At 42.6% G+C, this 15,195-nt stretch overlaps 1 protein-coding gene across 1 annotated transcript in view; it reads left to right on the forward strand.

Moving 5' to 3' along the window:
- The window catches only part of ABCA13 (ATP binding cassette subfamily A member 13), a 351,879-nt gene extending 340,824 nt beyond the window's left edge, over positions 1-11,055 (forward strand). Inside the window, exons 56-58 of the mRNA XM_070368866.1 lie at positions 6,846-6,951; positions 8,204-8,341; positions 9,191-11,055. Of these exons, the coding sequence (XP_070224967.1) occupies positions 6,846-6,951; positions 8,204-8,341; positions 9,191-9,283 (337 nt within the window). The 3' untranslated portion in view covers positions 9,284-11,055. The remainder of the gene's footprint in view (positions 1-6,845; positions 6,952-8,203; positions 8,342-9,190) is intronic.
- The last annotated feature ends 4,140 nt before the right edge of the window (positions 11,056-15,195 follow it).

Genomic DNA, 15,195 nt, shown 5'->3' on the forward strand with positions numbered 1-15,195 from the left:
CTCCTTCCATGGGATTTTCCAGGCAAGAGTACTGGAGTGGGGTGCCATTGCCTTCTCCATTTAGAAGCACAGATATCTTTAATTTTGATAAAGCCCAACTTACCAGTTTTTTCTTTTGTTTTTCATGTTTTTTTTGTCATTATCTGAGAATCTCTTGTGAAATCAGAGAAAGTGAAGATTTATCGCTATGTATGATTTTAAGAGTTTTGCATTTTTACACACCTACATTTAGATATTTGATCCATTTTGCATAAACTATATGTGTTAACTCTTGGTATTGCTGTATATCCAGACCAATTTGATGAAAACATTATTCTTCTCATTGAATGGTTCTGACCACCTTGTCAGAACCATTCAATGGGTTGACCATAGGCCCACAGGCTTATTTCTGGACCCAATACTGTTCATTGGTCTATATATCTATCCTGATGCTAATACGAAACTGTCTTGATTACTGTTGCTTTTGAGTACGTTTTGAAATTTGTATTAGTCCTTCAGCTTTCTTCCTCTTTTTAAGATCATTTTAGCTAGTCTAGGTCCAGTGCAGTTGCCGCCACCCTTGGGACCAGGTCAGCTCAGCCGTGTACCCTCTCATCATGTGCCCCCAAACACATCAGGCTCCAGTGTACTGCGAACTTAGTCACTTCCCTGATGTTGTTGAACATGGAGCTGGGGGCAAGGTGGGCACGGGCAGCACAGAGCTTCCCGTTTGCCTGGCGCCATCCTGCACCCACTATTTCTCATCTCCACACTCCTCTGGCAGGCAGCATGTATCTACCCTGGTGCCCAGCAGGAGTGTTTTAGCCACATTCAGGCCCCAGAGACTTTTGCCCTGAATCTGGCTTCTTGAAGCATTTTCTCAACAAGGGGAGGGAGTCTGCCTCTTAATTCCTCTCTGCTAAGAAAATCATTTTTCTCATTATTCCCTTATTGTTTTAAAGGCTGTATTACATAGGGTCTGACTGGAGTCCACAGAGATTATTTGGGAACTCTCTAAAATGAAATTCAGAAGAGCTTTAATCACATCTTCTAAGAGGACCCATCCCCCTTACACCCCAGGAGTTTCAAACTCCAGCCAGATAGCATCAAGTGCATTTGCTTGTGGGCCTGGAACAGAGTACTTCCTGCTGCCAGAAAGGGCTTTTTGAAGCTGTGATCTTTGTCCAGAGGGCAGCTGAGTGGGGTGCAGGCTCTGAGGGTCCCCATTTTCATGGTGCTATTTCCTTCCTGGGATCTCATGCGTAAGTTCTTTGGCCATCTCTCCAGGCAGCACTCATCAGGTCAGGCAGTAAATTGCAGTGGCCGTTTTCCATGGGGCGTTTGCTGAATTATGTAGAGAGGCTCAGAGGGAGAAGTCAGGAGGAGAATGATTACCTTAGTCCCATCTGCCTCTGCAGGGGACCCTGGTGTGAGCACAGCTTGGCAGCTGAGACTGTCTGCAGGCAGATCTCCAGAATTTGTCTTGTTATGAAGTCTGATGTAACTGGACATCCATCCAGCTGCTAGAAACTTCTACATTTGCTAAAGACCCTTCCCTTCTTGTGCTGACATTACCCAGGATGGACAGACATTAAAACCACAAAAAAGCCATTCTCTTTGATGACCAGGCTTCTTTTTTAACTTAATTTTAATTGCAGTATAGTTGCTTTTTAGGGCTTCCCAGGTGGGTCAGTGGTAGAGAATCTACCTGCCAATGCAGGAGACATGGCTTCGAACTCTGGGTAGGGAAGCTTCCCTGGAGGAGGGCGTGGCAATCCACTCCAGTATTCTTGCCCTGGAAATCCCATGGGCAGAGGAGATTAATGGGCTACAGTCCATGGGGTTGCAGAGTCAGATATAGCAGAGCATGCACACATGCACGCAGCTGCTTTTCAATGTTGTTAGTTTCTGCTGTACAGCAGAGTGAATCAGCTCTGTGTATACATACATCCCCTCTGTTTTGGATTTCCTTCCCATTTAGGTCACCACAAATTACTGAGTAGAGTTCCGTGTACCATATGTTACGTTCTCATTCAGTTCAGTTCAGTCACTCAGTCGTGTCTGACTCTTTGATACCCCATGGACTGCAACACACCAGGCTTCCCTGTCCATCATCAGCTCCTGGAGGTTGCTCAAACTCATGTCCATCGAGTCGGTGATGCCATCCAACCATCTCATTCTCTGTCGTCCCCTTCTCCTCCTCTCTTCAATCTTTCCCAGCATCAGGATGTTTTCAAAGGAGTCAGCTGTTCGCATCAGGTGGCCAAAGTGTTGGAGTTTCAGCTTCAGCATCAGTCCTTCCAATGAATATTCAGGACTGATTTCCTTTAGGATTGACTAGTTGGATCTCCTTGCAGTCCAAAGGACTCTCAAGAGTCTTCTCCAATACCACAGTTCAAAAGCATCAATTCTTTGGTGCTCAGCTTTATCGTCTAACTCTCACATCCACACATGACTACTGGAAAAACCATAGCTTTGACTAGATGGACCTCTGTTGACAAAGTAATGTCTCTACTTTTTAATATGCTGTCTAGGTTGGTCATAGCTTTTTTCCCAAGGAACAAGTGTCTTTTAATTTCACGGCTGCAGTCACCATCTGCAGTGATTTTGGAGCCCACAAAATAAAGTCTCTCTCTTTCCGTTGTTTCCCCATCTGTTTGCCATGAAATGATGGGACCAGATGCCATTTTAGTTTTCTGAATGTTGAGCTTTAAGCCAACTTTTTCACTCTCCTCTTTCACTTTCATCAACAGGCTCTTTAGGCTTCCTGGTGGTGTTATCTGCACATCTGAGGTTATTGATATTTCTCCCGGCAATCTTGATTCCAGCTTGTGCTTCTTCCAGCCCAGCGTTTCTCATGATGTACTTTGCATATAATTTAAATAAGCAGGGTGACAACATACAGCCTTGACCTACTCCTTTCCCAATTTGGAACCAGTCCATTGTTCCAAGTCCGGTTCTAGCTACTGCTTCTTGACTTGCATACAGGTTTCTCGGGAGGCTTGATGTGAGAGCATTACTACTAGGAATGCTATGGGGGACTTCCCTGATGATTCGGTGCTTAAGAATCGCCTTCTAGTGCACAGAACTTGGATTCAAAACCTGACTGGGGAACTAAGATCCCACATGCCATGGACAAAGTGTCGACTTAAAAATTAGTCACAACCTGAAAGCAGACTGAAGGTAGAGATGTTTTATTTGGTGGGAAAATCTTAGGACTTCAAGCCCTGGAGACAGCATCCCAAGTAGCCCTGAGCAGTAGGTCAGTTTATATTGATGTTTGCAACAAAGGGGGCAGGCAGCCTGAACATCAAATATTATTGTTAAGTAAGGAAAACTAGACATCAAGTTAAAGAATTTAGTATTCTTCTATGTATGGAAAGATGCAAGAGTCTGGGGTTATTGAAGTCATTTCTTTCGTATGCATCTCAGCTGTCTAAGGCCAAGCATCCTGTATTTTTACAAAGGTATTCTTTTCTTTCTTGAATTCCCTTAGGGCTCACTGGCTCACCCTGGGGTAGATTTATAATCACTGATGACTATGACATCCTTAAGTTGTCGAGTAGGGAGTGGCACACTTATCGTCTGCATGGCTCAGAAATTCACATTTGGAGGGCAGGAATCGCAGATAGCTTTGACATTCTTGTTTGTTTATATGGCAGGAGATATATTTCACAAAAGCCTGCATGCTGCAACTAAATAAATATTTTTTTAAAATGAATGCCATGAGTGTGAGCGATTTGCAGAGGAGCCTCTGGAAGCTGAATAAAACTGATGAGTATCCATCACTGAGTCACTCCCTCCTTATTTCCTCCCTGGCTTGTACAGTATATATGTGTACACTTCTTATTCCACTAGTCCATTGCTACTCGCCTGTTTTACTGTTTATTGCATATGTTACACTGAACGTTTGTGGTACCTAAATGCTGATTCTCAATAGTGACTGAGTGCTTCTTACAGGCATCTTCAGTGACAGGTAATGCTGTTTATTTGTCTTTACGTAATTGCTGGCTTTGCAAATGATGTGGATGTGATCGGTTATCTGCAAATGTGAGAGGGATGAGTGAGTTTATACACAAATGACTCCTTTGCTACTTTGAAAGCTTTTAGAATGGAAAGTGCACGAATTGAATAAATCCTTCGTGGAATTTAGATCATTGGCATTAAGTGCAGGTTATAGGCAGAAGTGAGAAAGTAAGAATAATGTAAATTAGATATATCATAATTTGATTCTACAAAGATTCTCTCAATTATTGAAGATGCTGTGATTGTATAATTTTCTGTCTGCATGTCTTATCAAGTATTCTAGAGAGATCCTGAGGAGTTTGCAATCTATTTCAGAAACATTTTCTCTTTGGTGGTTTTTTTTTTTTTTTTTAAGGAACTGTGCAATTCTGATTCTCTAGAGTAAAGCTGAAATGGCTTAGGGCACATATAACTTTTAAACATTAATTTGTATACATGCTTATGGTGAGAATATTAGACCATTATTGGAATTTAGCGTGCATTAAACAACATTCTAGGAGAATACCCCTGGAGGGCTGCCATTTCTGATGATGTGAAGGGGATCCTAATGTGCGTGAAACAATGAAGTCATTTCTGCTTAGTCAGTGTCACCTCTCACCCTGTATTTCTGTGTAATATGTGCTGCAGATTCATGTTCTGATTCTTTACTTTTTGAGGTAATAGTTGATTATTATTGATTAATATTGTGTTAATTTCTGCTGTGCAGGAAAGTGACTCAATTATGCACATATGTACATTCTTTTTCATATTCTTTTCCATTGTTGGGTAAGATATTGACTATAGTTCCCTAAGCTATACAGTAGGACCTTGTTGGTTATCTGTTTTATATAGAGTAGTGTGTATATGTTAATCCCAAGCTTCTGATTTATCCCTCTGCCTCTCCCCCTTGGCAACAACAAGTCTGTTCTCTATGTCTATGAATCTGTTTCATTTGTGTCATATTTTAGGTTCCACATAGAAGTGATATCATATGATACTTGTCTACCTCTGTCTGACTTCCTTAGTGTGGTCATCTCTAGGTACACCTGTGTTCTGATTTTTCATTTGCTTTGTCTACGTTCCCCAGATCTGTGAGCATCTTCACACCAAGGATGTTCCTCATTCTGGGCCTGTCCCATGTGGAACCTCACTTTCACTGGATGTTCATGCACCTGCTTCCTCAGGGGTTCGTGTACTCAGGCTTCTGACCCCCTTGTCAGGGGCCTCGTTCTATGAGCCTGTTTTCTAGATGAGAGAATGGAAGTGAGACAATTCGACTCCATGGGGTCAGAGGTCTGGTGCATGGATGGGGAGCTGGATTCACACATAGGCTTCCAGACACTTTGACCTTCACTCTCAGGCTGGCCATAACCACGTGACTAGGAGCATCTCTCCCCAGGACAGCAGAGAGCTCTCTGAAGGACAGCAGCTTCTGAGACAGCACCTCACCCTGGGAGCCGTTCAAGGATCTGGGCCTCAGCTCTTCCTCCATGGAACCCTGAAATACACCCATGTGGGAGGCTCTCAGGGACACAGAGCAGGCACCCTGGTTCCACGTCAGACATGCACCCCTGATCGAGGGGAGCCCAGAGCACATACACTTCCTGTACTAACCAGGTAGGGTCGGCCTCAGAGAGTCCTGGGAACGAGCTCAGGAGAGCCAGATGGATGGGCTACCTCCCTGGCTGCTGTCACTCAGGTTTTGCCCATGTTCTCAGTGACCTCTCATCCCGGAGTGGACGTGAAACCATGAACTTGGAATAGCTGGGGGCAGTTGGAGTCACACACAGATCTCAGAGGAAGTCTGAGATCAGGGCAGGAGGTGGGAAAGCAGAACCGGGACCAGGATCTCTGGGTCTTTGCAAGGCTGTTCCGTGTCCCTGAAGCAAAGCCATATTATCTTTGTCCTCTTCTTCACCAGGTAGACTTACCTGAAAAGTGATTTGCCCATAAATGTGTTAGTTAGTCTCAGTCATGGAAAATTGACTTAAAAGTATCACGTTTCCCCCAGCAATGATCGTGCTTGTAAGGCTCTGGGCGTAGTATTTTTTCATTCATTCATTCAACTACTGTTTATTAGTTCTAGGTACTTGGGGTAAATATATCAGTGATTTTTTGCTGATATAAAAATATATCAGCAAAACCAGCAAAAAAATCACTATATCATGATATATTTGTGTATTTGCTTTCACTCAACAGATCTTCACTGAGATCTGACTGTGTGTCTGACACCATGCTGGGCACCTGGCCTATGTAATAGAACAATGTAAATCATCTTGGGAAGCCCCCTCCACTCTTGGGGTTCACTATTAGAGGTTGTGTGTGGTAGGAGTGTCACCTCGGTTGTGGTTGCTCAGACCCCAGCAGACCTCCATTCACAGCTCTGTGACGTCAGGGCCTTGGCCCCCTGCAGTTGCTGGGCCCTCAGAGTTTGCGGACAGTTGAGGGAATTGTTTTTCATGATAAGCAAATGTCTGTCTTGATTCCATGATCAGCCCCTGTTACCGTCCACTCTTCTAGCCACTTGGGCATCAGTGCAGTTCTTGAGACTGGGATAGTCTCAGGGCTCATCTCCAACTCAGCTCTGGCTTCTTAACTTAGCACTTTGTCTTCACAGCTTGCATTTTCACCCTCTCTTTTGTATTGAACCAGGTGTTGATTCTAAGATTTGCTAAGTTTTCAAACAGATAAATCAGTGTCTGTGTTATTAATTCTTGAATATTCTGTTTTTGAGAACACACAATCTTCCAACAGTTTGGAATAGTTACTTACTTTTTCTGCCTTCCTGTGAAAATGGACTTAGAGTTTATCTATCTTAGATTTATATAATAGTAACCTTATTTTTTAAATTCAACTCTCAGGTTTGGTGATGGTTATACAGTCAAGATTTGGCTCCGCAAGGAAGTAGATCAACACAGTGCTGTCTCCGACTGCTTGAAGCTCTATTTCCCAGGAATCCAGTTTAAGGTAGTGCTAACATTGTACATTACTTCATTTTGAGCTAAAAACCTCTCACAAATGCCCTTGTCTTTCCCCTATTTTAATTCTATGCTTCAAAGACAGTGCCTACTGTTGTGAGCTCATTGCAAAGTACAGGCCATATCTCTTCCCCCAAAACAGCAGGGGCTGTCTGTGGGTGTCACCTGACCTCTCTGAAGGATGGCGAGCCTCTGGTCCTGTTATGAGGTCTCCCAGTGCAGATAGTTCTTATTCATCTTCCCTTTCCTGTGGGCACAACTTCACATAGTTCATTTTCTTTAGGAGGGAAGATACACAAGTTAGCTTCTTCCATACATTTACTAGGGGGTTTGTAGCTTCTGTGGTTTCAGCATTAATTCACAAGAACTGCCCTGGGCTTGAGGTCACAGCCCTCTACACACCTGATGCAAAGTGTGGTCCCTGAACCAGTGGGTCCTCATCACCTGGGAGTGGGTGAGACCCGTAGCATCTCAGTCCCCAGCATCCTAACCCCTGGTCTGTGTGTTACCAAAGGGACCAAGCAACCCCTGTGCACAGGAACCTCTGAGAAGCACCATTTGCAGTTCTCTTGGATGACCCCAAGATTCCTGTTTGTCATAACTTCTAATAGATTGTTGTCCTTAAAGAAGCTATTGCTTGTCTATTTCATCTACAACCATTGGGTAAAATCCTACCCAGCAAGAGGCATGCTGTCTAGGTTACAGGGGTTCACGTTCAAGGCCCTCTACCCTGTGAAACTACTACTGGGGTCTCCACATGCACCCCTGAGAATGGGGCTCAGAGAGTTAAGCATCTTACTGGGAGTCGCTCTGCCAGTGGTGAGGATGGCGGGTGCTCTGGTGTGAGGTTCAGGGGTCTCCGTGCATCTGTCTCTGATACCACGTCCACCTCCCTCTCCCTAGCTGTTAACAGGGTCTTCTTTCCCCAAGAAAGGGTTTCCCAGGCTTGTGGCACAGTGGGGACAGAAAGGGGGCAGAGCAGCACCCCTCCGTGGGGGATACCTCTTATCAAATATGCCTCATGGTAAAGCACAGCCCATGAGCATTCTTGGAAGGCTCACAAAACTGACCTCTGACTTTAGTTGGTATCTGAGGGTTTGAAAAGAGTTTGAAAAGGGTTTGAAAAGACTCTGCTTTGAAAAGAGATAGTTTATTTGGCAATTAACTATAGTGTGGTCAGTTTTAATGATTCCTAATCCTGTGATCCAATCTTTTTTTTTTTTTTTTTTTTTTTCTTTCAGGGGCAGCGCCTTAATTTGTTGGAATATCACATGCCAAAAAGATGGGTGTGCTTAGCCAACCTGTTCAGAGTTCTAGAAGACAATAAAAGCTTCCTGAATATCAGACATTACTCCATCAACCAGACCACTCTGGAGCAGGTATAGTACCTTGAAGGAGACACTGGGTGGTTTTTCTTGAGGCCTGCTCCAGCTGATTTAAAAAAGGGGCAGATTACTTCTTTAGGTCACCATTTCTTTTATTAACCACTTTTTGAGTTTATAAAGGAGGTCTGTTGATTGTGTGCTCTCCACTCAAGGTAAGTATTCAGCATTCAGGGCTTCCATCAGCTCCTAGTTTCATTGGTATTCAATAAGCAGGTCAGGCTGTCATCCACTGTGTCTCCATTTATCCCCCACCCCCACTAATAACTGGGCTTCCCGGGTGGCGCTAGCAGTAAAGAACCCTCCTGCCAATGCAGGAGACATAAGAGGCGTGGGTCAGGAGAATCCCCTGGAGGAGGGCATGGCAACCCACTCCAGTATTCTTGCCTGGAGAAACCCTTGGATGGAGGAGCCTGGTGAGCTACAGTCTACAGGGTTGCAAAGAGTCAGACATGACTGAAGCGACCTGGCACCCACGCACACCACTAATAATTAAAGGGGCTCCACTGTGAGCTGACCTTAGGAAAAAACGTGCTTGGTTCCCTAAGAGTCCAGCTGACCTTAGGAAAAAACGTGCTTGGTTCCCTAAGAGTCCTGGCATGTGAAATTAGATCATAGGTCAATCTAAAATTGTGCTTAAGGCATCGAGAATTTCCTGGCAGTTTATTGTGTCTGGAAATGTTTATCATTCCTGAAGTTCGGACCTATGTGTTGAAGGTGAATCGGAAGGATTGGTATGAATGAATGGTTGTGATCCTTAGGAATGTTTGAGAAGATGTTCCTTGTATGAGAACAAAGGGTTGAGGGTTCCTCGAAGTTAGCAATTGTGTTCATCATTTCTTCCAGATATTTGTTAATTTTGCGACTGAGCAGTGGCAAACTCCATCACCTTCTGAACTGTCCGCCAAGTGTGATCACTCACGGCACCTGCCTGTCTAAGCACTAAGAAGACGCTTTTTAGGGAAATAAAACCTTGTCTTTTGTTTTAATTAAATTCAAAGATCAAAGAAGCAAGTGGGCCCCAAAGAAGGTGGAAGACACGGGTGGCAATCCAGTCTCATTCTCGCCTTCATGTTCTGTTTTGAAGCTCTTTGTTAGTTAATAATGAACACACTGAAAGGTCATGCTTTTCTGTAGACTTTTGGGCACTTTCTCTGATTTAGTTACTCTTTTTGCCAAGCCAAGGTGGCTTCCTGGGACACAGGAAGGAATTCACATTCCTTCAGGAGCTAGAAAGGCTGTCAGAGGTTGTCCGGGTGAAATGTTCCATTTTAGTTTTAAAGCAGCTGAGGCCCCGAAGGTTAAAGACTTTCCTGACTTATTTGCATAGAGAATAATACCCAGGATTGTTTCCTGTTTTTGTCGTCTTTTTACGAGGTTATCTTTGTTGTTGTTCAGTCGCTCAGTTGTGTCTGACTCTCTGCGACCCTTTGACTGTAGTTCACGAGGCCCCTGTCTCTGTCCATGGGATTTCCCAGGCAAGAATACTAGCGTAAGTTGCCATTTGCTTCTCCAGGGGAATTACCTTTACATGTGTCTAAGTAACAATTCAGTGATTTAAATGCACCCTTTCCATAACCCTGGATGACATTATATGGTATGAAATGAAAGCATACCATTTCTTCCTTATAAAAGAGTCTTTTTAAAAATAGTAATTAAAGAAATTTTTAGTCAATTTTGCTTTATCAAAATTAAGTAAATTGAACTGGGGACTCTGTATCATTTACAAAAATTTGACCAAAGTTTCCCAGATTATAAATTTAGGGAAATATAGAAAGAATTGTGATATAGATGTATTTTCCTTTTATTAATTTGAATTAGTTATTGTTGTTCTTAAAGTTATTCTAAGTCAGTGGTTTTCAGAGTGTGTTGGTGCCCATAACAGCTGCATCAGCATCTTCTGGGAGCTTGGTAGAAATGCAGGTTTTCAGCCCCACCCCAGAATCTAAAACTCTGGGCCGGGGCCCTGCAGTCTCGGTTTAAACAAGTCTCCTGGGTTTCTGAGGCACTTTTCAGCTTGAAAATCAACGATCTAAGAAATACTTAGATACCTTCTAATTATAGAAGCAAAAGTACCACTATATGTAGGAAACACTGATTTTTAGACAAGTTTTATATTTCTAAAGTTATGTTATTCTCAGAATTATTGTCCTTGGAATGGTCTCAGATATAAAGCGCTCAGGTGTGGCTCTAGAAGGCTGTGTAAACTTGAATAAAATCACCATGTCTGCTCCTTGAAAGAGTTTCTAGGCAGACACTTCTGAGTTGAAAGTTTTCTCAACCTTCATTGAATAACATTTTTCTAAAATAGAGGACTGTACTGACTTTATTTTAAAATTTAACTTTATGCAATTAAGTTATTGAATAATAGTAGCTTGTGATCAAAGCAAAACACTTTCATGTGGTATTTCTTTGCTGAAGCAAGATTTCATTAAAATATAATCTGTCCTGAATATAACTCTATACTAGAGATTTTTTAGTTGGTAAGGATTAAGCCAATCATGAATTGTTTTGGTGGAATGATTTTGATCCACATGTATCACTTGAATTATGCTTTCTTGAAGAAGTTACAATTCGGGGTTTTATGATCTTCCCCAAATTCTCACATTGTCTCCCTGTCAAAATGGAAGATGTAATCTTTTGTTGTTGTTGTTGAATCAATAGGTAAAATTTGTGAATAATGAACATGTTTATACTGCTGTGAATAAATGAGATGTACTTTAACTTGCTTCTTGGAATGTAATTGTGTTTCCACCAGTATATTTCCTTGCATCTTTAGGAATTGAATTTAATTTTGGTAAGCAGGAAAAGAAACTACTAGATCTTTTAAAGCTTGAAAAGGTTAAAATTTTATTGAGTTTTACTCTGCTACAATCTGCTCTTAGGGATTGTTTTCTAGGCTTTGAGATGCTGTGTTCTTGAAGTTTATGCTTCAAGGGGTACTCTGAACAATACACAGGAAGGAAAAGAGAAGCCATACCTGCTAACACACCGTATCCCAGAAGGCTGGACACAAAAGGTCAAAGCTTATGTTAATGTTGAAAATGTCATTGCATTCATAAGTCATGCAGATATGTTATGCCTTTGAAGTTGAACATTTGTCTTAAGACCTTTGGGCTTAAGGTCACCCAACTGAGACTTTTAAACAAACTCCCATCATTTGAAAGCATTATGAGTGGAGTACTTTGTAAGGCAGACACAACCATTATGATTCCACTTCCACTGATCTGACTTTTATTATATGGTGTATCTTTACCCAGATGTTTAAACAGAGGATGTATTAAGACCCTCATGAAAAATCGAGAGTGTAAAAAGCAAACAAGAAGTATATTTTTGGAATAGTAAAGAGTAAGAGCCTTAAACTTACACTTAGTTTGGTTTAGTAGATATTGAATTAAAAAGTGGAGCTAGAGTAAACTCCAGGAGATAGTGAAGGACAGGGAAGCATGGCACGCTGAAGTGCTGGGGGGTCACAAAGAGTTGGACATGACTTAGCGACTGAACAGCAATAACATTATTCCTCCAAATTATCTTATGAAATGCATGCTCCTCACATACCCTTCCCCTGATATTTCATGTCATAAGTAGGATATGAATACTTCAGTTTAATCACAGATATTCCTACGCAAATGGAGGATATAGACATTTTAAATTTCCCAACAGGTATGGCTGTGTTTTCTCCTTGTTATTGCTTGGCTGTTGCATTAGTCCTGCTTAGTGATGGTTTGGGGGCGGTCTGTCTATGGTATGTTTCAGCTCAGTTTCATACCCTAGAATAGTCCAAAGCCCTTTCAGTCACATAAGTGTGCATGCACATGATCATTTTTTCAATTAATATTATCAAGCCCTCTCTGTGTACTAAATGAAAGGTGAGAGTGCAGTAAGCAAGAGGTAGTGTATTCAGTAAAAAGCTTGAGAAGCAGGCGGTTGGTGGAGATGGCAGGTTGAGACCTGTGAGCACTGACCACCCTCTGCTCTCCAACCAGTGGTGCGGGTACTGACCTCATGGAATCCTCACCATCTGGATGGGCCTCCAGAGATGGAGAACAGGAAGAAGTATATTGAGGGTAAGAGAATTTTAGAGCAAATAAACACTCTTCAGTGAGCAATGGCTATTTGCCTACAGTTCTGGAGGAAACATATAATGGATCCACAGACACTGAGAACCCAGATCTGCCATCTTTAGAATTTCCCTTATATTCCAAAGTGGCTGCTAAAGCTCCAGCTATCACAATATAATCCAAAAGGAAAAAAAAAAAAAGGATTAGGGTGGGGTAGGGGGAAGTACAAAATTTAAAGAAGTCTCCTGGCTTATATGACATTGGCCAGAAATAATCACATAGCCATAGCTTATCTGCAAATGTTTGTGCAATACATTGTCAGGAATGGCCCTAAAATGAAATGTGGGTTCTGATTTTATGCAAGAATAAAATAGATACTGGATATAAGCAGCCAGCTATTACTACCACAGGAACACACTACAAGTTTTGTGGCCATTTCACCGTGAGAACAGAATGAAATCAGTTTTGGCCGTGCTGAGTGAACTAGGTGACTATCTTGGTGCAGCCCAGGCTCTAAGAGCATTACTATTTTTAGGATGAGTGTAGTGTTATTAATATCTGTGGGCTACCCTAGTGGCTCAGATGGTAAAGAATCCACTTGCAATGCAGGAAAACTGGATTTGATCCCTGGGTCAGGGAGATCCCCTGGAGGAGGGCATAGTTACCTACTCCAGTATATTTTCCAGGAGAATCCCATGGACAGAGGAGCCTGGAAGGTTGCAGTCCATGGAGTTGCAAAGAGTCAGACACAACTGAATGACTAACACACACACACACACGCACACACACACACATTAACATCTGTAGGTCAAATGCTGTTTGTATTTACAAGCATTATCAAATTGGATCCAATAGATAAAGAAAATAAAAAATGTTATGTATATATTCAATTTGGGCTAAAAAAATATCATTGCCATTTTCTCCCAGTGAGAATTCCTATGGAAAGCTTTAATGGATAATTTTTTCTTGCTGGAAAGGGTTTCAAATTGCTGAAAGAAGTCAGAAGCATTTTTCTTAATTATTTGCTATTGCTTATCATTGCATGGGGGATATTTCACTATCTTATCAGTCAATTTATCATATTTTTCTTTACATTCAAGTGTTTCAAGGAAAAAATGGAGTCTACTGAGGTAAATGCATTTCTCAAACCCAGCAAAATGTACTGGTTAAAAAACACATCTAGAAGCTTCATGAGACTGTCTTTCAAATGGGAGGCATTATTGTGAATACTATATTTGCCATGGCATATATGTATATGTATATGCCAGGACTGTATATTCAACTTTCACTTTCAATTTCATATGTCCGAGGGTATGACTTTGTACACTGAATCCCATGGGTTACCAAATTATGGGGATGTATTTGTGGTTTTGTTCATTAAACACCAGGATGTAACTTCAGACAAACCCTTCCTATGGTGTCATGATGGCTGATTGGTCACTGTTCCTCCCCCAACCCCTGCCCCCCCCACATTCATAATTACCCTGTGCTGGGCTATGCTTAGTCACTCAGTCGTGTCCAACTCTGTGACCCCATGGACTGTAGCCTGGTGGGCTCCTCTGTCCATGGAGATTCTCCAGGCAAGAATACTGGAGTGGGTTACTATTCCCTCCTCCAGGGGATCTTCCCAACCCAAGGATAGAACCCAGGTCTCCTGCATTGTAGGCAGATTCTTCACTGCCTGAGCCACCAGGGAAGTCCAAGAATTCTGGAGTGGGTAGCCTATCCCTTCTCTAGGGGATCTTCCCCACCCAGGAATTGAACCAGGATCTCCTGCATTGCAGGTAGATTGTTTACCAGCTGAGCTACCAGGGAAGCCCCATAGTTACCCCACCCAAATGTAATCGGATGAAGGCTTCATTCACCTTTGCATAAACTGAACTGAACCAGGGTTATGAGCCAGGGTCAGACAGCAGGTCAAGGGCAAGATCACCAGCTTGGGCGCCAGCAGATCTGGCTCTGCTTCCAGCTCAGATGTGATCTTCTCCAGCCCACTTTGTGATGTACACTTCCCTCCAATACATCAAAGCTTCTGAGTATTTTTTCTGTAGTTCCTCTGAAAAGCATGTTTCTCCTCTCTTTGCTGAAATGCTATAAAATTCAGGGCAGTGGAAGGATGGTTCCTGAAATCAGAAAGACCTAATTTCAAATCTTGCCTCTTTGACCTGAGAATAGCGGGTCTTCTGGGGGTGCTGGGGCTTCCCTAGTGGCTCAGACAGTAAAGAATCTGCCTGCAATGCAAGAGACCCAGGTTCAGTCCCTGGGTTGAGAAGATCCATTGGAGGAGGAAATGGCAAGCCATTCCAGTATTCTTGTCTGGGAAATTCCGTGGACAGAGGAGCCTGGCAGGCTATAGTCCATGGAGTTGCAAAGAATCGGACACAATTGAGTGACTAACACTTTCACTTTGGGAATGTTACTTGACCTCCCTGGATGTGGAGGGCATTTGTAACTCAGGATCAAGCTAGAACATTAATGCAAATCTCTCTTCATCACTGTCCAGCATGGAGTAGATGTTCAGTGATATTAGCAGCCCTTGGAATCAGTCCTGAGGCAGGATTGTGCTGACATGAATAGACTGGGCTTGACTGTAGGTCCTAGTGGTGCAAACTCGAGAGCTTACTTAACTGGCTGTGATTCAGCTTTTACATAAAATATGTGTATGATCACTGCTGTTGTAGGAACTCAGTGAGATGACCCATGTAGAGCTTTCATGTGGTGAACAGTTAAATAAATGGTCTTATTATCACTATCACCATCACTGCCCCAGGCCTGCCGTAACAACATGCT

Source organism: Bos mutus, chromosome 4 (assembly GCF_027580195.1).
Source record: "Bos mutus isolate GX-2022 chromosome 4, NWIPB_WYAK_1.1, whole genome shotgun sequence".
Classification (NCBI taxonomy): Eukaryota; Metazoa; Chordata; class Mammalia; order Artiodactyla; family Bovidae; genus Bos; species Bos mutus.